Here is a 22,014-nt window from a genome sequence, read left to right on the forward strand (position 1 = left end):
AAATCTGTCAAGAATCGCGTCAATCGTCCATTGGAACACGTCTGACGTCTGACAGTCTGTGCTGTTGACAGTTAGCGGTCCCCCCTTTCCACTATAATTTTCATTCAGTTTAAAATTGCATTTCTCGTGTGTGGTTGTACTGTGTTATAGTTTTACAATAACCATCATCTTACAGGAATAACCGACATTTAATTCATTTACCTTGTACTTTTACCGGTAAGTTTCTCTTAACTATATTTTTATAGGTTAGAATTATCATCTGATGATGAAACTTTTTGTAAATATCTTGTAAAATGTGTAATACCAACATATTTTCTAAGTCCTAAGCTCTCTGCACATTCTTAGCTATACTCTGACCTAAATTTTGCAAAAAAACTTTGTGATAATAATGATTTATATTTAATAATACAACTTAATAGATCTTTTATGTAACAAATCTGAGATAAACATCACCCATAGCATTTTTCCTTCATGGTTAAAAACATTTTAAATAACTTAATGTTAGAATTATTAATTCATAAAAGTTATTATTCTTTATTCTTATGAATAATTCAAAATGGTTATCATTTACAGGTTTATTAGGTTTGCTTTTTCCTGCCTCTATTGAATTATTAATTGGGCTAAATATAAAACTTGATTCATTTATGAGCTAATAACTTTATTATTCTTATGGAAAAAGTTAAGTTTAAGGTTTAAATGAATCTTATTAAAATAATCCATTAATAAAATATGCTAAGCAGCTACTGATTTAAAGTTATGGATCATTTAAAGGTAGAATTTAAAATGGTTAAATTGATCATTCAAAAAAAAAGTTAATAAGTGAATAAACAGATAAAATTTGTTAGAAGTTATGTCAATAGCTAATGGAGAATCTTTTGTATAGATTAGATAAGTAGTGTTGATATCATTCAAGTTTATTCATGTAATAAACAGTCTGGACTGCCTGTAATATAAACTTAGGACAAATTTGTAAAGAGCTCCTACCAGTGATTTCACAAGCCTCCCATGGGAACTACGGTGCAGACCTGAATAAAAAGTAGCCTATAACTTAAAATGTATAAACAGAAGCAATTCACTTGATTTTTATTGCAATCAGATTCCAATAAGAAAAGTATGTAGGAAAATAACAAATAGAATGTCACCTATAAAAGCAATTAACCCAAAATGATAACGTAAAAAATAAAACTTTTTGTATAAAAATAAATTGAAAATAAATACACAAATACCTATCTAAAGGAGTTGTGCAAAAGAAACAATCAATTTTTATTCGGTCTACTTTAATTTGATTAAAATTTTATTTTTATAATTTAAATAAAAGTAGAAAGTTGAACAAATAAACGTGATACCTACCTACATTTGCTGAATTAGCTAGGTATAATAAAAGTAAGAATTTCTACTCTCGTAAACTAGGTTTACCTTGATTTGACCTTGAACATAACTTTGCATATTGTTCACTGTTACACAGCCACATTGACCTTGTTAGAAAGAATTATTAAACATTTAAAGTAATTAAATTATATTCTTTACAATAATTAATTTACTTTATGTCAACCATAAATAATGTCAAATTATTGTGAACCTAATATCCTGCTATTTTAATCAAGAAAAAACATGCCTTTCATTAGTAACTTGCTTATATTGCATACTAGCTTCCCTTCAGTGGTTTAGACGTGAAAGCGTAACAGACAGACGGACATCGTTACTTTCGCATTTATAATATTAGTAGGGATAGGCTATCTATCCAGGTGTGGGAAGTTGTAGGTTGTCCCTTGGACCAAAATTGCAGGCAGAAGCTATTTTTCTAAATTACGAAACTTGAAAACTTTCAGTAGGTATATACCTAGCACACAGACATATTCCTCATACTCTCTCGAATACTTCTAATCAGTTTGGCATAATCAAGTGATATGAAACAAAGGACCATTAGTTACAATATAAGTAGAGATTAAACTCTTTTGTTTATTCGCAGCGGACAATGTTAATGAGTTTCGTGGTAGTTAAGAGCCACAAGCATTTCATTAGCTACGGTTGGCTCATTATGATCTTTCATTATATCAGTCATTTTATGATAAGCTGGTCCGCGCGGATTATTTTTTTTAATCGGACCTAGTGTCTGAGATAAGCGCGTCTAATAAACTTTAAGCTAAGTTTAATGTCTGAGATCATGAAGAACCTTAAAATGATTAATCAGGCTAAGTAGGTATGTTCATTAGCCATTAGACACAACAAAGCGTCAATGCTAACTATACCTGAGGTACCTCTACTCCACACTCCATCGCTCGTCGAAAACCTACCGTCGAGCATAGCGTTGATCAAAGAATCTCAGACTGGTTTGTGCAGTGCACTACGCACCTCGCTAAACTATGATAAGTGCTCAGTCTTTATTTTAATTGAGCAAATAACACATTAAACAACACGTTACTAGATACAACGATACAACCTTCAAACACGTTTGAGCTCTATAAACAACCTTTGTCCACTAAATTACAATTGTTTTTCTAGTGTTTTACTTAAGAATATGTATAGCGAGAAACGAGAATCAGACAATATTATCGTGACCTTGCTCATATATTACTACTTATTGTACTGAGTGACCTAAAAAACGAATAATTATGTCGTCAGGTTTTAATGAGCAATCACGTATCAGGACTCAGGACACATACTTACCCGACCGCGCTAAAGAGAGGGTTAGGGAGGACAGAAGCCAGTTCCATATTTAGTAAATTGTTTTTGGACCTAATATATAGACGTCAGAAACAGCTCATCAATCACAAACGCTATTTTTCTGCCCAAAACACGAGCTAACGCCAAAACAGAAATCAGGTAGCTCCTACGAAATTTCAATAAGACTCTGTAAACAAGTGGTCAGCTAATGTTACGTTTAATAGCGTCTCCAGTAGTTGTTGTGACCGCCTTTGAATTGCCTTCACTTAACGGTGTCCTGCACTAATGAAACAATTGACTGCGATAGTGCATGACGTCACAACTACCGGTGGGTGTGCGCATGACGCTGGGCCAATTTACAAGCAATTTATTACAATATAGTAACTAGTGAGCTGTGATTGTTTGTTATTGAGCTTGTTTGCGGAGAACACATTAGGACCACTGACATTTTTGGGGGACAGAGTTCATGACACCGACCGGCACTGATCAAGTACATCGTCCAAAAATACTTGCTGATGAATATTAAGCCTCCAAGGATCTCGGATTATTTTGGATACTCATATATTTGAGCAAGCTGCGTTGGTTAAGATTAAAATCTATGGATAAGCTTGTGTTTAGCGGTAGATGAGTATTGTTCTGCTTAAAACTTATCAACGTGTTTTTCACTATTACATTGATTAAGATTCATTATTCTCGTAACTTAAAACCTGTTGAATTTACGTTTTATTATGAGGAAACGAAGAGTGGTGTTGACCTGTAGCGGTAACCCTGACCTAAGACGGGGGAGAGCCAAGAAGGGACCTAAGAATTAAGTAATTGGAACCATTACCGGCGACTATCTTCTGTTTGTGCAGATTTTTCATTGCCCCTGCTGATGAATGAAATGGTGATATGTCTGTGGGTGATGCGAATCTTCAATCTGAAGATGTGATAAGATGTATGGCTATCTTTGTTGCATTCTAACAGATTTATAAATATGTATTTTATCACTCATCTTTTCCCATATCTATGAATAGATAACGTCATTTAAGTACGTGCGATGTGTGAAAATGGCCACGTAATCCTATAGTACAATTTAGGAACAAATTGAAAACAGGCTGACGAAACATTTTGCAATACAGAATAGATACTGTGATGTCAGTGTGATGAGCACAATGACTTTGCAGAAATACGCCGAAATGACCACGTAGGTATGCGCTTAACTTGTGTTGGAAGCTTGGAAGCTATGCATAGAGGCGCAACATTCAAAATACAATTAACTCAGACATAACGTGGACTTTGAATACAGATACTTAAGTAGTGAAAATATTAAAGTAGGTGCCCGAGATGAGGGCTTTAATATAACCTCTTTAAATAAAAGGGGGTTACTCTCAAAACCAATTGGGATGATGACACTAATTTATCTATATGCCCATGTATAGGATAGTAACTCCGTAACTCGTAAGATATGAAGAAGTGTCTGAACATGTCAACAGAGTAGTAAATAACATTATAAATAGTTTTGGACCTCGACCCCTTGCATTCAGGGAAACACGTCTAAGAGCTCATACGTTCTATAAATAATGATACTCTTATTATTCCTACTGTCATGTTTCAATTGTAGTCTAGAATTGTAGAATCAAAGTTACGCGCTACGTATTTCGATTCGCTCGAGGTCATTAGAATTGAATTAGAGCAAAGAACAACAAAAACTATTTGATAAGCAGCTGCAATAAAATTATGCAAATGTTAGGCTTGGGTTGTGAGGCTAAAAGCAAAAATAGAAAAGTATTGACAATTTAGGTACGAATACTTAGGCAATGTTCGAAGACGCGACTAATGTTAGGATCGAGTATTGAACTAAATCTTCATCGTTCAAGCATAGATCCTGTGAAGCAATATTCTTTTGAACAGAACAGATGTATCCCATACCTAGTATAAGTTATTATTTCCTGATAGATCAGGACTTTTAGACCTATGCCAGTTCTTAAGGACTAGGTCTCAAACTTTACCTCAAAATGGTGCCAAAATTCTTTACATAAACCTCATTCCTTTCAGAAGCAATCATGTTGGACGTACTAGCCGATGTGCTGCAGCCGTACAAGGAGGTGGTGGGTAACACCGCCGCCATCGTCACGGTAGGCCAGATGTTCTCCGGCTCCTTCATCTGCTGGGACATCTACAAGCAGGGAGGCACCAGGGGTATTGGCATCATGCCCTTCCTTGGTGGTATTATTATGTGAGTATGCGCTTTAACTAAGTTACTTGTATGGTGTACAACTTGTGTGGTGGTGGTGGTGGTTGTACGTCTAATAGAAAAATGTGGAAGAGGAAGACATGTATTTCGGAAATAGGCAGGTGATGATGGAAGAATCAGACTTTATCTAAATGAAACCCCTTCATTTCTAGAGCCTTATTTTAAGATGAAGAGCAATGAGAATATCTTGTTGTTTCCCGCTTGAGTACACTCTCATTTTGCCAGTCATTTCTATGTCTAATATTCATAAAATAGGTATTTCCCACAGTTGCGAAGACAGTCTAACAAGATAATAGCAATAATCTTTACACGTTTCATCAGTTTTTAAATTGCTAGTCATTGTCATATCGCCAAAAACCAGTTTAAATCTTATCTGAAATTGAAACCTGCCATTATTGTGATCTTGATTTCTGATATAGTCAAATAACTATAACAAGTATCGACATGAGTAGGACAATTGGCTGTCTCAAAACTTTTCTAAGACCCAACGATAGCATACCGTAAAAAGGGCCAGTCCTGATCAAAACTGAACGTGGAGTTACTTCTGCAGTTCAGAAAATCACCATCATCCTGCCCTTATACCAATTCTATTCGGGGTCATCTTTCCGTAGTTCAGAAAATGACATTTAAAATCAAGCAGACGAGTTTCATCATCGGCCTTTTCAAAGTGTCACTGCAGGGCACAGCTGACTCACTGCTCATAGAAAGTGCAGTAGTAAAGTCTTTTGAGACTTTAATGTAATATTTTGTTTTTTAATTTTTCAGGAGCGTTCTCAACTTGAAATTCGGCTACATTCTCCGCGACGACAAGATGATCCAAGTGAACTTGGTTGGTTTGGCTCTCAACATCATCTACACTATGATATACTTCAACTACACACATGAGAAGATGAAGGTTTGGGCGCAGATCGGTCTCTCGGGTGCATTCTCTGCTGCTCTGATTGGTTATGCTCAAATGGAGGATCCCAAGCTGGTTGAGAACAGATTTGGAACTATCATCACCGCTTTCATGTTCTATTTGATCGCCTCACCGCTGTTTGGACTGGTGAGTTATTTTTCTATAACTATTTCCATCTCTACGTTACCTATACTGTTTGGTGAAGGAATGCAATACATTAAGAATATTTGATTGGCGGTGCCATACAGTCTTCTTGCTTAACTAAAATAAGTTAAACGCAACCTAACGTGTTAATAAAACTTCAACTCCATATACCATTATCAGCACATATTTTATCGCTGTGACTGGCAATAAGTTTATCTGGTAGTACTCGAAGTTATTATCTGATTATGGAATGATCTAATGTTAGGCCTCTTCCTAATTAGCTCGTCGATAAACGTCTTTTTATTTTCGTCCTAATTTGATGAAGATCATCAATTCTATACAGATTTATCCCCCTGAGTACTCCAAGTCCTTTTCTGAAATTCATTGTGAAACATTCATATATTGATGAGACACAAAAAACTCCCTCTGAGCCGGAAAAACACTCGTAGATTATCATAGTTATTAGTTAAATCTTATCTATTTAGTGTTGATAAAGTGGCAATTTTCGATGTTATTGGCTGAGAAGCACTATTAATAAACGTTAATAGAACTAAAACCTTACGCAACACTTTTGTAGACATGACGTGGTGTTATAGTGCAGATAAAATGTTACATATTATCTTTACATAATTGCAGTCACTGGAATTTGATACATATACATACAGCTACTGTTTAAAACCGCAATGTACATAGGTATATGTAGTTAAGTCAACAATGGTGCATTATTTTTCATCTTACTTTTTCATCTGATGTCATTGCCATGTTCAAATACCAATGTATAACATTTTTTTACTTGCTATTTAATTCAAAATTGGCCTTTTTCATTTAGGCAATAATTATTATAACTTATTCTAGCTTTTAGTATAAAATTGATATCTCTGATCTGAACTGTTCTATAGAAATACTATGGTTCAACTATTGTCACCAGCGAACTAAGTTTGTATTACCTAACTTATGTCATAAGTTACATAAGGTCATTATATTATGATAATTATCACTGTACCTAACGATCATAAAATTTGATACGGGCTAATGTTTGACAACTACTGTAGGTCAACGCCCTCGCGCCCCCATTAAATTAATGGAGTCACATTTGTGCTGAAAACTGATACACTGTTAGTAATAAAATCAGTATCTATCGCTTGCTAATGTAATTAGCATTATCTTTAGCATTATATTTACTTAAACCTTTGATGAAACAGCGCTGGCGAAAAAAATATGTCGCAATTGCTAGGATAAAAATGTTTGCATCATCATCTCCCAAGCTTTTTCCCAATTATATTGGGGTCGGCTTCCAGTCTAACCGGATACGGATCAATAATAAAAAAAAAAAACGATAAGTAGATTCTCTGCCGCCCTTAAAATTCCTTACACACGTTCTTAGTTTCCTGCCTAAACCCTTGGAAAAGATTATCATTGCACTTGAACTGCATTTTAATAGCCTTGAACCTTTTTACGAGAGGTTAGAACTTCTTATAAAACGTAAGCACTAATAAAATATTTACAAATAATATGTATAATGAATTGCAGAAAGAAATAATCAAGAACAAGAGCACTGAGGGCATGCCGTTCCCCATCATCCTGTCAGGATCCGTCGTGACCTTCATGTGGCTGCTGTACGGCATCATACTCAGGAATAAGTTCCTTGTTGTAAGTATACATTAATTTAACCATACACCAGGCTGAGAAACTTCTTTAAAAGCAATATTATCTTTATAATTGTAGGCAATCTGGGTAACCCTACTCTGTAGCTCAACGCATATCAGATAAAAGACAAAAACCATATCGACTAACTGAATATGTTAGTATGACACATGAGGCTTAAATTCGAATTCACATTAAAAATGTGGTTAAGATATTGGATCTTGTCGTTATATTAAAGGCGAGTAGGAGTATATATATAAAAGCTGTGTATTACATTAAGTGTATTTAAATAACACAGTGGATCAATCTACTAAAATTAATGGATTGAATGTCTCGTGCAGTGCTATAGATACGAAATAAAACATTCCCAGTCAGTAACAATAGTAAAGTTTGGTATGCATGTAATTATCGTGTAAAATTATCAGGAATAATAATTCCGGCGTATCTTGTATGAAATTGCGATACGCCATTGAGATTTTTCAATTAATCGCTAGTATTAGGCAATCGTTATTTTTGAAGATTGTGAAGTAGGTCGATACATATTACAAATAATATCGATGATTCAATAGATAATAATTTATAGCTACTATTTTAGAGAATTTAAGCGCGTTAGTTTACGTGCATCTGATGAATAATATGTAACGACCGTATCCCTTTTATCTTTCTATTGTTTGCTGACTAGAGATAAAATTAAACATAAGCCCCATAAAGATCTAATCCCAAATTCCTATCTAATAATCATATTTTTAAAATTTTCAGGTACAAAATATTGTAGCTGTAGTTCTGTGCGGATCGCAACTGGCTCTCTTCGTGATCTATCCTTCGAAACCGAAGGGCAAGGAAAGGAAGCCCAAAGCTAAGAAAGCCGACTAAATCAAATAGGTAGGACAAAACACAATGTTGCCTCGTTAGGAAGTAGGTAGTCTAATTTTTCTAACCTATCTTTTACGAGACTGCGCCGTAGCTCAATTTATTTTTAATATATATTAAATCTTTATATTTATACATGACGTATAAATTGCATTTTTTAATAAATAGCAGACGATAGGTGAGAAAAACTAGGCTTGTAATTAGTGAAAAGTCTGGACGAATTGTATGGGTAAAAAGTTTTTATATGGCTTCTGTGAAAGCCTATGATATTTTCTTCCGTTATTTTACGCGTTTGATAGATTTTTATACTGTTATTCATTGAAATGATTAAAAATATTAAAATCTGTTTTGAACTTCTTTTTAAAATCCTTTTTTTATATCATGTTAGATTTATTTGTAAATAACATTCCATTTTGTGGGATAGTTATAGAAAAATAATAATGAAATCCCGGTATGTACGAGTAAAAGTAACCTTAGTAATCAGTAACAAATAATATGTATTTTATGAACCTTAATAGTTGTACAAAGTGTGATATACATATGTATAATCATAGCGTGTTTTGATCAAACTTACATTATAATACTGTATTGATATCTAAAGCATAAATTATTCTGATATTGTACCATTGTTATGGTTTATTTAAGTTTTCCTTGGTGGCCATGAAATGATAACCATGCTAGATCCAGCAGATTATGGTCTTGTAACCACTAACTACCCAGTTTCCATTTAACAATAAGGCTTATACACCATGTCTTTTAATGATACGGAATAACTTAGGCTTAGATATCAATATAGCCAGTTGTGTTGAAAGCACTGAGCGCCTGGTTAGACTGGGAGCGGGACCTCAACGAAGTTGGGACCTTATACTGAACAACGCAACGTTTAAAACCGATCCACATCAAACTGTGGTTTAAACTCGGTTTTACTGGTGTTAGAATCGGATTTAAAAGTACCTAATTAATGCCAGAATTATCCGAAATAAAATGACGGATAAGCTGTAAAAAGTACACTAAAATGAAGTTGATATAATTCAGTTGTTTTTAATCTAAGTTTAAAGTGTGTAACGTCTTTTTATTCATATTGTAAATGCTCAATATCAATCAAGTATTAATTTTCTGAGTCACATTTTGTAGAATTAGTAATATGTATATTCACTTGGTCTCACGGACTTATGTCAAGAAGCTTAGAGGTATACTGGACGTCGCGCTTGAAACAAAAAGCATTGCAATTTTTGAATAGAAATATTTATTTCCCCAACACCAAAAATCGCATCGCGTCAATTACATAGTTCTTGAAGTACCTATTCCTTGCTAGATTTACTACAGTTACTTAATAAGCTTCTTGACAAATACCATTTACCTCGTTTGCTGTAAATATTTATATGTTATAACAAATCTTTGTGTCAATACGTATATCAGTTATATCAGTGTTGCCGTATTTTTAATATAATCCTCATGTTGTGATATCAAACCTGTGAGATTGTAAAATGAAATGAAATAAACTTTTTATTATAACTGGAAGTTTTAATTAAGATTCTAAAGTGAATTGTAAACATGAATAAAGCCGCCGAGCAGTCAGTTAGCGCTTCTGGATTTGGTTTGTTCTTGCTATTTTAAAACATTAACAAGAAAAATAAAAGAGTTTCAAAAACAAACTAACTATTTAAGTTATATAGAAAGAAAAAAAAACATTAATGGGTGATTGTAAATCTGGATACTGTTGTGCTGATCTGAATACCTGTTAATCTTTAACAATACAGATCACTCAGTGGGTCTGTGGGTACCTAAGTGCTTGATTGATAGCATTGTGCTTCAAAACGATCAGTATCTTTCATAAAAATGCATTTTATATTGCAATTTTCTTCTGTATGAAGGTTAATTTGATGGACATCTGCATGACCAACTCCTTCGTGCCTGTGACGGAAATGTCGATGTCCACGCTGCCTCTCTCGAAGGGAAACACATTCGGAAAGTTTTCTGTAGGAGCCGTCATGTTCACCATAGCTTGATGTCCCTGCACAAACATGTTACAAAGTGAGTAAGTATGTGTTAAATTATTAAACATGTCGATTAGGGATATCACATGGAGAACAAAATGACTAGCAGAGGAGGTGCCATAGCGCTCTTAAACGCCTTGTTTGGACCCGAGTATTTTTTATTTTAACATAAAAATCGTTAAAAGATCCCGAACCCGTTAGGTGACGCGTAACTGATGGTTTTGGAGGATCTTTCGCGTTCCCAAGCAGGTTGCTCCCACATACATACAGGCATAAATGTCAGTTTTCTTAAAATACCTGTTATTATTTCAATCGAAAGTCTGTGAGAGAGTCTTTAAAATAAATAGATTTTTAATATAGGGCTAGTAAAGCTACTTACAGAAGTCGTGGTGGCCTAGTGGTAAAGGACCAACCTCTCAAGTATGAGGGCGCGGGTTCGATCCCAGGTCAGGCAAGTACCAATGCAACTTTTCTAAGTTTGTATGTACTTTCTAAGTATATCTTAGACACCATTGACTGTGTTTCGAATGGCACGTTAAACTGTAGGTCCCGGCTGTCATTCAACATCCTTGGCAGTCGTTACGGGTAGTCAGAAGCCCGTAACTCTGACACCAGTCTAACCAACGGGTATCGGGTTGCCCGGGTAACTGGGTTGAGGAGGTCAGATAGGCTAGGCAGTCGCTTTTTGTAAAGCACTGGTACTCAGCTGAATCCGGTTAGACTGGAAGCCGACCCCAACATGATTGGGAAAAGGCTCGGAGGATGATGATGGATAAATAAAGGTACTTACGGCTGGCATAGGGCACCGTAGGCCGGCATTTTTTGCAGCGCCCCCTACAAAAGGCTCCTTGTTTATGAAATCGCATAATTTGTAATGCATCTCAATAAATGAACGTCGGTACTCGTTATGCAAGAACTGCTTGAGAACTACGTCCACCTGGAAGTCACCACGTAATTTTAGGTATGATAGCCGATTATCTGCTGCGGTGGCTATCCTCATGAAAGGAAATTATAGTGCATAGCCAATTGCGCAGGACATATTATAGTGCACAAGCATTTGCACAGACACAGGTGCACTCACTATTCCAATCAATGCCAATTTAGAACAGGTGCTTAAGTAGGCAAATTGGACGAGAGAGGCAAGAAGTAGTCAGAGATGGAATGATTTGGACGTTCGAAGACGGACAAGCCAAGGGCCGTGATGGATGGACTTGACTTGGAATCTACATATGTTTAACAATTTCGTACTAATTTATTTTACAACACAAGAGTTAAATAATGCTTGGCGCGGTTGCGTGGACAGGTGACTATCTTGCCATGTAAAGTTCCTCCGTGTTTCGGAAAGAACCTACGCTTGTTGTAACCCGGCCGTCATTTAAAGATCTTTCTTCTGGCGTAGAAAGAAGCCAGAAAGCCTGACAACCAGTCCTACCTAGGAGTAACGGGTGGCCCAGGTCGACAGATAGGTAGTACCGATAACTAGACCGAGAGATAATAATGGCGTCCTAGCCGATTATCGGCCACGGTGGCAGTTCTCTTATGAGCAGATCAGCCATCTGCTCAGAACATACATTGCACAAGCATTGGTGTAGACACACGTGCACTATTCCCTCACTCTTGTAGCCCGATGGGAAATCGAAAACTGACCGTAATATTGTTGTTCCATTCATGTTTAGTGAAGCCAACAAGGTTGACATAGTAGGGAGACTTCCTGCTATAGCGGCGCACGGTGATCGTCGTGTTCTCCAGGAATTTGGGGTTCGTGTATACTATATTCGCCCTCTCAGGGATAACAGTCATACACTGGAAAATAAAAAGAATTAGGGAAAGAGCAGACTTGCAAGCTGATTGAACGAGTACAAGTTTCTTGATCTACACTTGCCTGCAAAGGTGCCTTGATTATAAAAAAATATAGGTACTTACTTCAACATCATAGAAATATATCAAAATTAAGGAAAAGTTTAGAAAAAAAATGTTTTTCATGGCGTTGAATGTTTGATCACCTACGATTACAAAAGGACTGTTTTTAAAAGCTAGGTACTTACATCATTATTGAGGTAAAATTTTGATGTTATTATCGATCAGATACGTGGTTATTGCTACCGTAACAACATGGATCAGTATTATCTTTTGAAATCAAAATCGTTTAAGTGAATGGTCCATTATCATAAATGGAAATTGATTATGTTCGGTTGGAGTTTAATTCTGTCTGACTGGTTTCCTCTCGTTAGGATGAGTTGCACCATTTATGTAGGTAAATGTTTTCTACTAAAACGAACGATACCGAACCAAACCGTAACCATTATAGTAATCTGTGCCATAACCAACAATAACATTACAGTCCAATGGTCAAACAAATCGGCGATTTAACAACTGGTTATGGATTAGTTAATGTGCACATGCACTAACCTAACCCAACCGTCGAGTATATAAACCCTCTACATAGAATATGGATAGATGAGACCTATCTTCTCGATTATAGTTATTTTTAGAATATTTGGGCATCTAGACGCTGACTGATGAAAAGGTGTATAGGTACTCCTATATGTGAATAAACAATCGTAGGTACCGATCCTGCGTAAACACGAGTCTATATAGTCTTTATTTAGAGATCTGTGTTAGATATACATATTATGTACCTACAGGATTCAGGACTCAGGACTTGATGCAAACCACTTTGCAGGTGCAAGCTTCTTGTAATAATAGGTAACATAGAAATTCAAACATACCAATGTAATTGCATTGGAGAAGAAGGGGCTCAAAGGGTAACAGATAAACATAATCTTACAAGCAATTACCTACACTAAACATTTCAAACCTTTTTGAGACTGAATTAGGCACTAAATAATACTGGCTGTAATTAAATCTGTAAACATTTGGCCAACAGCTTCGAAGTCAGAATTTTATCTCATTCTACAAATGACAGTGTAACAGTTTCTGGAAAAAAATATTTTTTTTTTGTTAATTTATTTTTATTAAGTATATTAGATTAATGAACCTTAAAAAATTCAAGTGTTATTAAAAATATTGAAACTGTTAAAAGAAGGTAGGTGATTACCATTTTTTTCATAATCGTAGTCATAATGAGGGTTCCCTAAAATGTCTTAGTGCTCCTATATAGAACGACTGAAAGATTTTATCTTTCAGAGGGATTTCAACTTTATTAAGCCTTTTGTTGCGCTAGTACCTAGCTTCTCGTATATTTACGTTGGAGCGATGGGATTATTCAGGATGGCGCTGTAGGTATCCTTGGTTCGAACCTATAGAATTCACCAATACCAGTTCGAACGATTAGATAAACAGAACAGATGAGGAAAATGATGAAATACGCTAGCCTAAAATAGCTATCTTCCCAACAAAATGAATATTGCTTTGAAAGTCCGTGACAAATGGGCCGTCTGCCATCGTCACCGCCACCAGTGGCTGGAAATTCTAGCAGATCCAAGTATGAAAGTGGCGGCGACTAAGTTTCGTGTCCACTCGCTTATTTCATACGTTGACCTCCTCATGCTTAATTACTGGGGCTCATAATTATTTACAGAAAACCTTTTTTTATTTCAGTTAACAATGTCTTTAGCGAAATCTATATTGAGAACTTCCCAAAAGTATAAATATGTATGCGGTCCAGCGGTAAGTTATCTTCATATAGACCTACAGTTTCGTTCTCTCCTTATATTTTGTTTTTATTGGTTTGAATACCCATACCGCTAAGCTTATAACATATAGAGGTATATTTGTTCTCGCTAGTTGAAGATGTGCCTGTCTTCAAACGCGGAGTCGTTTCTGTGCGGCGCTAACGCGAATTTTCTTGAAGCGCAATACTTGGAGTGGTCAAAGTCAAGAGGATCAGGAGCCATTGATTCGGTACGCATACTTAACTGTTACACAAATATTTGAATATGCATACACATACCTACACTCTTTCTTATTAGTGTCATATACCTATCTCAGGCGAACCAGCTATCATTTCTGCGGTCTTTCTACCTACAATAATTCATACATAACACACTATTTGTGTGTATGTGTTTCAGCCCTCCTCCCGATTTACTATATTATTTCAGATTCATCATCATCATCATCATCTCAGCCATAGGACGTCCACTGCTGAACAATGGCCTCCCCCTTAGATCTCCAGATTTCAGATTCATTCACACCAAATACCCATCTCAGCATTGTCATGTCTGCGACATGGACTCGATCATCCCTTTTCCAAAATGATGATATGAGTTTCTGTGCGAGATCTTTCTCTTTAACACTTTGGTAGCTACACATTCGTTAACATGAATACTTTTTTTTGCAGAAATGGGATGGATTCTATGATAGCGTCTGCGGTCCTGCGTTAAAGATTGAAGAAATGCAGGACGACTTTAGTCCTACAACAGTCCGTAAGTAACCCACGTAAATCGCGTTATCAACTGTTTCTGTTTGCCCTTCCGTCATTAGAAAATCCTATAGGTATGTACCTATATTTTAATAGAACTTCTATTATTTAACGAGGTGTTTCTGAACTTTTTGTACGCTTTGCTCAACAATAAGACCTTGTACCTTATTCCACATTTTATTGATATTTACAGATCCTGACCAAAAAAAGGAAGGAGGGAAAAGTTCAGAGGACGACGTTCAAGAAAGAATCAAACTGAATTTGGCAGTCGCCAGTTTAATTCGAAGTTATCAGGTGAACTATTAATTTATCAGACTGAAAAGCAAGAAATAAAAATAAACTATAGAAGACAGAAGTGACTTCCAAAACAAAAAATTGAGAAATAAACGTTTTTCCTTAGCTCCTTTCAATCCTAATAGGTAATTTATAGTTAAGATATGTCTAACCCAGCCAGTATAAGGTAAGGCCTTCACCAAGTTTGTTTCCACAGTCTCGTGGTCACCTGCTCGCGAAGACTGACCCTCTCGGCCTGACATTACCAGCCAGGCTCATCGCGTCATCGAAGAATTTGCCTCTGGACTCCAAAGGGATAGAGTCTGTTGTGGTAGCCCGGGAATTGACCTCAATGTTAAGTAAGGATCAGCTTCGGCACATACTTACCTAGTAATTAATACATCAGTATAACACGGTGTTCCATAAAGAATACAAAAAATACAATGCCCACAAAAAAAAAACGTTGCCAACCCCAGCATATTTTCATGCCATAAGTAGTAGTTCGGATAGACTTAACAGGGAGTAACACTTTTTAATAGTTTTTTAAATTTTATTTTTCAACTATCCATACTTCAATATATAATACTAGCCGTTTTCCCGCGGTTTTGCCCGCGTCCCGTGGTAACTACTGCCCGTACCGGGATAAAATATAGCCTATGTTACTCGTGGATACTGTAGCTTTTGAATGGTGAAAAAATTTTTTAAAACGGTCCAGAAGTTTTTGAGCCTATTCATTGCAACCAAACCAACAAAGTTTTCTTCTTTATAATATTAGTATAGAGCATAGATGTAACAGTTTACTAAGACGACTCTTAATTCCTTAGCCGAGGAACACTTGGACATGAAGTTTGAACTACCTGATAGAACGTTTATTGGCGGCAAGGAGACATCGCTAACACTCAGGTAAAGGTGTCATCTCGAACCTACTACCTAGCTAGATGTACAGACCTACTTGTTATTGAGGGGTTGAGACATATGCATGGAGGCTGGAAATCGATGCGTCAGCCAATATTAATTCTACAAGAAAAACAAAACATCCGCCGCACCTATCCCCACTATTCACGATATATTCAATTTGTTTCAACCGATCACCGTTTCAACCGTACTTGTCTAACCTACTTGCAATTTATGATACACTCGTTAGTTTAGGCCAAATAAGATAAAAGTCCTATTTCGCTTACTTAGAGAGATAATCCGGCGCATGGAGCTGGTGTACTGCGGGTCGATAGGCATTGAGTACATGCACATGTACGACATTGATGCCGTGACGTTCCTCCGCGAGAAGATGGAGGTGCCGGGCGCCTTCGACATGAACAACAAGGAGAAGAGAGACATCATGAGGCGGCTCACTAAGGCTGTCTTGTGAGTGCTAAACCCTATTGTTACTCTTAAACCCTATTATTACTGTTAAAACCTATTATTACTGGATAACAGCCTTTCCCCACTATTTAATGGATGTTATTATACATACTTCCTCTTGAAACGCTGATAAAAACAAATGGCATGAAAATCGGTTGCGTAATTTTGGGACAGAAAAAGCGATTTTATTTTATACTATGTAGTGTTAGGTACACATACTTGGTTTAAATAGGTACCTACTGAGTGATTTTTTATATACTTAATATGTGAATGGTCCTTCTCAACTATACCTACAGATATACTCAGAGTCCTCCTAGTTTGATGTTATTATTCCAAGTTCACGTCTTAAGAGCTCGATCTCACTGTAGCCTAGAAAAATACTTCGCCGTCAAATGGCCGGCGGAGAAGAGGTTTGGTTTGGAAGGCGGTGAGAGCATGATCGTGATGCTGGAAGAGATTGTGGACACCAGCACCAAGCTTGGCGTGGAGTCCATCACCATGGCCATGCAGCATAGAGGTGACTCTTTAATCTATGGGCCTTTTATGCCTGAGAATAAAGTTGAAAATAAATAAATATAATGGGCCATTTAATCTCCTTTCGACTTTATTCCTGTACTTTTGTAACACACTGTATATTGATACAGGTCGTCTAAATATGTTGGTGAATGTATGCCGAAAACAGTTGCTTGATATTTTTGCGCAATTCAAGCCTATGGAACCGGTGGAAAGTGTGAGTATTTATTCTACTATAGAATTCCAGAATGACATGGAATTATCTACACAATATCTAAAACAACTATTTTATTTTTAGAAAATTCGTTTTACCTAACACTAAACATCTTGAATTTTACGTATCTTGTATTTTGTTCCTCACAAATTTTATCCAGGTTTCCGGCGACGTGAAATACCATTTGGGCACTTTCATCCACCGGTTCATCCGTCGTACGAACAAGTACATCAAGGTGTCGATGAGCGCGAATCCTTCTCACTTGGAGGTGGTCTCGCCCGTCGTCTGCGGGAAGGCTCGCGCCGAACAATTCTGGAGAGGCGATAATAATGGCGACAAGGTATTATAACCCCCCGGCTTCCGTGGGTACTTCTGCCCGTACCGGAATAAAATATAGACTTAGACTATGTTACTCGGAAAGAGAAAGCTATACAACAGATTAAGTTTCTAAGAATCCATCCAGTAGTTTTTCCCAGAGATAGAGAAACATCCATAAAGTACCTACATACATCCATCTATCTAGGTATACATAAGTAGTACCTACATAAAAACTTTTGCGTTAATTAGGTTAGGTTAGGTTAGGTGAAGTATATGTAAAGTCTGCAATGGTGAGAGCTTCAGATAAAATGATTCATCATCATATCATTAAGTAAGATATGATTGCCCAGGTGATGGCTATTGTGATGCACGGAGACGCGGCCATGTGCGGCCAGGGCGTGGTGTACGAGACGTTCTCTCTGAGCAACCTGCCCGCCTTCACCACGCACGGAGCCATCCACATCATCTGCAACAACCAGATCGGGTACACCACCGACCCGCGCTTCTCTAGGAGCTCGCCCTACTGCTCAGGTAGATCCTCACAAAATCTAGCACGTAAACATTAAAATTTACTGAACTAAATATGTATGTGTAATATCCCATTAGGAACGTCCTTTCGTGAAATCGACTTCGCATGGGACTCAATACCTAGTTAACTGACGATTGTTTTAAACAAATAGGGTCGTCTTTGAGCCAAGAACTCGAGTTAACGAAATGCCCCTCTCATCGTAGATATAGCAAAAATGATCGACGCTCCGGTGCTACACGTGAACGGCGACGACGCCGAAGCAGTTGCGTACGTTGCGCGCGTGGCTATCGAGTTCCGCTGCAAGTTCAAGAAGGACGTAGTTCTGGACCTGGTCTGCTACCGGCGCCACGGTCACAGCGAGGAGGACGAGCCCATGTTCACGCAGCCCTTCATGTACAAGAAGATTAGGTCACTCAAAACTGGTCAGTCGCTGAAATACTGCATACTTACGTTATAATTGGTTAAGCTTTTCGTTCAACTTTCTAAATAGTAAAATAGTTTGTGGTTGTAGGAGACTTGTAGACCCACGACTGATTTTCCCAGGGAACTGTTGTCTTTTCTTCAACAACAGAGAACCAATCAACAAAACATAAAAATTATAATAATCTGCGTTTTCAGTCGATTTGATGTATGCGGACAAACTGAAATCGGAGGGTGTGGCGACCGAGGCCGACATCAAGGGCTGGGAGAAGGAGTACACCGACACGCTCAACAAACACTTCGAGCTCGCCAAGAAGGTCACCAAGCTCAGCATCACGGACTGGATCGATACTCCCTGGACCGGCTTCTTTGAAGCTGTCGACCCTAACAAGGTATCTTATATTTTCTAGATTGGAGAATGTAACTTAGATAGAACTCTGTATTAGTTCCATGTTTTATTTTCTAAAGTTTAGTATTTTAAGGAGATGATGCTTGTTTCAGATATTAGAAACTGGAATAAGTCAGGCATCAATAAACACTATTGCCAATCACTTCACTCAACCACCTGAGCCGTGGGCCTTTGAGATACACAAGGGTGTCACAAGGATTTTACAAAATCGAGAAAAAATGGTATGTACTGCCATAACTTAATAAATCGCCAAAGGATTATTTGTGACGATTGAATATTTTTGTTTGACGTCCGCATAACCTAGTCCTACTCGCGATGTTGCGCCTAATTTTAATGCCAAGCAAGAGGATGATGACTGAGAATTTCCCAAACGCTATGATATTGTTTATAGGTGAAGGAGGGCATCGCGGACTGGCCGATGGGCGAGGCGCTGGCGTACGGCTCCCTGCTGCGCGACCAGGTGCACATTCGCTTCACCGGCGAGGACGTCGAGCGAGGCACCATGGCGCACAGGTAAATATACCTTCTACTCCTCTACGTCATAACTCAGGCACAAACTTGACCCGGTGGAACTTGGAACTTGATGTGGTGTCTTTAACTAGTGTCGTTCCCTCAGGCATCACGTGTACCACCACCAGGGCGTGGACGGCGCCACGTACCGTGTGCTCGACACCCTCTACCCCGACCAGGCCCGCTACGAGCTACACAACAGCTCGCTCTCAGAGTTCGGTGAGAATATACATTGCTTACTTTAAGAATGGTGTGACTTTATCGTTAACGACGGAGCATTCAGGCGTTTGCCCAGTAGTGGGACGATAAAAAGGCTGATGAAGATGACGAGAAGACTTGACTACGTATTGTGTCCGTATTTCCGAAAGCGCAAACGCGACTGCAGTCAAGTGTCTCCACTCTACAACAGTGGAGCTAAGTCCCTCCTTCGAGGTATAGGTCGGGAGGAGACAAGGCGCCTTCTCGTTGAACATCAAATAAATAAACTTGCTACAATTCTATGTCGACGATAATTACTAACACGTGAATCAAGGATGTCCACATTTAAAGCTGTTGCTATCGGCAGGTATCTTGGGCTTCGAGATGGGTTACTCATACTCGAGCCCGAAGGTGCTGTCCATTTGGGAGGCGCAGTACGGAGACTTCGCGGACACAGCGCAGCCAATGTTTGACACTTTCATCGCAAACGGCGAGAGCAAGTGGGTCAGCCAGTCAGGCATCGTGGTGCAACTGCCACACGGCATCGACGGAGCTGTGAGTGATCATCTTCGCCTTTGATCCACAGTCCACAATACATATATTGCTTCATCAAACTTAAACAGATCTATGTAAGGAGTTTTGTGAATGAGTCGCCTTTTTCATTGATCAGGGTCCGGAGCACTCGTCGGGACGCATTGAGAGATACCTGCAAATGTGCGATGATGATGAGGACATCATACCTGACCTGGACGATAAGAGTTTGATCTGTAAGTATTCTGTTAGCTTGCATGCATCTCAACTACCTACTGATCTACTATATCTCTCCGGCTGTCTTCTGAGATTGTTCATATGTTCGCCATGCTTATATAAGTAGCTGAAGAATTGGTATAAGTAGCTGAAGAATTGGTTTTTGCTTGCTTGGATGCGCTAGTCTCAGGAATCGAACGGGAATACTACTGGTTGATCTCTTTCGTAAACAGCCGCCTTGACCGAATATCGGGCTAGATGTGTATCACGAGTGGTTTCGTAATATAATCATTAATTGACAGTGAAACAGCTGCGTGCCTGCAACTGGATAGTATGCAACGTGACGACTCCGGCCAACTACTTCCACATGATCCGGCGGCAAATAGCGATGCCGTTCCGCAAGCCGCTGATCATCATGACGCCTAAAGTCGGCCTGAAGCACCCCTACTACAGGTCCAAGTTCAGCGAGTTCCTTCCCGGGACTTCCTTTAGAAGGTGACATTACTAATATACTTTGGCATTACACATTCGTTATTTATTGAATAAGAAGAATTTACACACCAAAATTAACGATTCAAGTAATATAGGTAATTTAATTTTCTGAACATTATATTCTTTCAGAGTCATCCCGGAAGAGGGACCAGCCAGCAAAAAGCCTGAAGGTGTTAAAAAGCTAATCTTCTGCACCGGCAACGTAGCTATCAAAATTAATGACCTTCGAAAAGAGAAGAAACTGGAGGACAAAATTGCCTTGTGTCGCGTCGAACAGGTGTACCCGTTTCCTTACGACCTGGTCCTCAAAGAGTTCTGCAAATACGAAAAGGCGAAGAAAGCATGGTGTCAGGAGGAACACAAGAATCAAGGCGCTTGGCCTTTCGTCAAAGTTCGCATGGAGAATCTCTTTCAACAAAAAATTGAGTTAGTACCTACTTATGCAAGGAGAATTTGGCGAAATTTTCGAATTCGATTTAGTTTGGATTGCACAAAAATTGGAGACCCTCGTTCACAGTACCTACTTATGTAACTCGCTAGAAAACAAAACATTGGACAATCTCCTTCTGTTTTGGAAGACTAATAAAAGTTTAGGTACGGCTTAGGTAGTCACATCAACTTAATACTAATGAATTTACTTGTTTACCCTCAGATGCATTTCAAGACCAGCGAGTTCGGCTTCGGCGACGGGAATAAAATGGGTTCACTTGAAGGAGTTGAAAGAACTCAAGGATAGAATTATTGCAGGCTGCGTCTAGAAGTAAAATTAGTAAAAACTTGTGAAATGTCCAATAATGAAAACAAAATAATAAAAAAATAGTTTTATATCACTGACTTTTTACTTACCTAAGGAACACTATGTAATATGGCCTGTGCACACTATGTACTTTAGGCCCAGCGCACACCGCTGGAAGCGCGTAGGAGAGCATTTTCTTGAATCCGCGGGCGGATGGATCATCAACAGAGCATCGAAGAGCATACGCGCGCATGCTTTATGCATTCGCCTCTTATATACTCCTCTTATGGACTCCTTTTATTTGCTTCTCTTATATACTCGCCTCTTATGTACTCTCTTATGAACTCTCTTATGTACTCCTCTTATGTACTCCCCTTATGTACTCCTCTTATGTACTTCCCTTATGTACTTCTCTTATGTACTGTTAGATAACGTTGAACTATAAGGATTGGTTGTAGGCGC

General features: G+C 38.0%; 3 protein-coding genes across 5 annotated transcripts; 2 read left to right on the forward strand and 1 right to left on the reverse strand.

Moving 5' to 3' along the window:
* The first annotated feature begins 45 nt into the window (after window positions 1–45).
* LOC110374877 (sugar transporter SWEET1) lies at window positions 46–9,971 on the forward strand. Of its 2 annotated transcripts, none has more exons than XM_049839055.2 (5): window positions 46–216; window positions 4,705–4,882; window positions 5,666–5,945; window positions 7,473–7,592; window positions 8,346–9,971. In XM_049839055.2, exons 2-5 carry the CDS (start codon window positions 4,710–4,712, stop codon window positions 8,457–8,459), a joined length of 687 nt encoding a protein of 228 aa, XP_049695012.2. In that variant the 5' UTR covers window positions 46–216; window positions 4,705–4,709; the 3' UTR covers window positions 8,460–9,971. The 2 variants fall into 2 exon arrangements, with proteins under 2 accessions (XP_049695012.2, XP_049695011.2); XM_049839054.2 differs by having other exon boundaries at window positions 48–216; window positions 4,702–4,882.
* A 45-nt stretch (window positions 9,972–10,016) lies between these two features.
* Window positions 10,017–12,597, reverse strand: LOC110374891 (uncharacterized). 2 transcript variants are annotated; one of them, XM_021332801.3, is made up of 4 exons: window positions 12,499–12,597; window positions 12,101–12,256; window positions 11,244–11,390; window positions 10,017–10,470 (listed from the first exon to the last, which is right to left on the reverse strand). In XM_021332801.3, the coding sequence occupies exons 2-4, from the start codon at window positions 12,251–12,253 to the stop codon at window positions 10,303–10,305; spliced, it is 468 nt and encodes a 155-aa protein (XP_021188476.1). In that variant the 5' UTR covers window positions 12,254–12,256; window positions 12,499–12,597; the 3' UTR covers window positions 10,017–10,302. The 2 variants fall into 2 exon arrangements, with proteins under 2 accessions (XP_021188476.1, XP_021188475.1); XM_021332800.3 differs by lacking the exon at window positions 12,499–12,597 and adding an exon at window positions 12,377–12,458.
* A 742-nt stretch (window positions 12,598–13,339) lies between these two features.
* LOC110374858 (2-oxoglutarate dehydrogenase complex component E1) lies at window positions 13,340–21,643 on the forward strand. The gene is made up of 22 exons (XM_049839053.2): window positions 13,340–13,499; window positions 14,015–14,083; window positions 14,201–14,317; window positions 14,754–14,838; window positions 15,028–15,128; window positions 15,325–15,466; window positions 15,932–16,010; window positions 16,293–16,469; window positions 16,835–16,983; window positions 17,111–17,196; window positions 17,354–17,533; window positions 17,862–18,042; window positions 18,244–18,462; window positions 18,659–18,852; window positions 18,962–19,090; window positions 19,261–19,382; window positions 19,486–19,598; window positions 19,945–20,132; window positions 20,248–20,344; window positions 20,627–20,819; window positions 20,946–21,242; window positions 21,469–21,643. The coding sequence occupies exons 2-22, from the start codon at window positions 14,021–14,023 to the stop codon at window positions 21,572–21,574; spliced, it is 3,018 nt and encodes a 1,005-aa protein (XP_049695010.1). The 5' UTR covers window positions 13,340–13,499; window positions 14,015–14,020; the 3' UTR covers window positions 21,575–21,643.
* The last annotated feature ends 371 nt before the right edge of the window (window positions 21,644–22,014 follow it).

The sequence above is a fragment of the Helicoverpa armigera genome, chromosome 9, assembly GCF_030705265.1.
Source record: "Helicoverpa armigera isolate CAAS_96S chromosome 9, ASM3070526v1, whole genome shotgun sequence".
Classification (NCBI taxonomy): Eukaryota; Metazoa; Arthropoda; class Insecta; order Lepidoptera; family Noctuidae; genus Helicoverpa; species Helicoverpa armigera.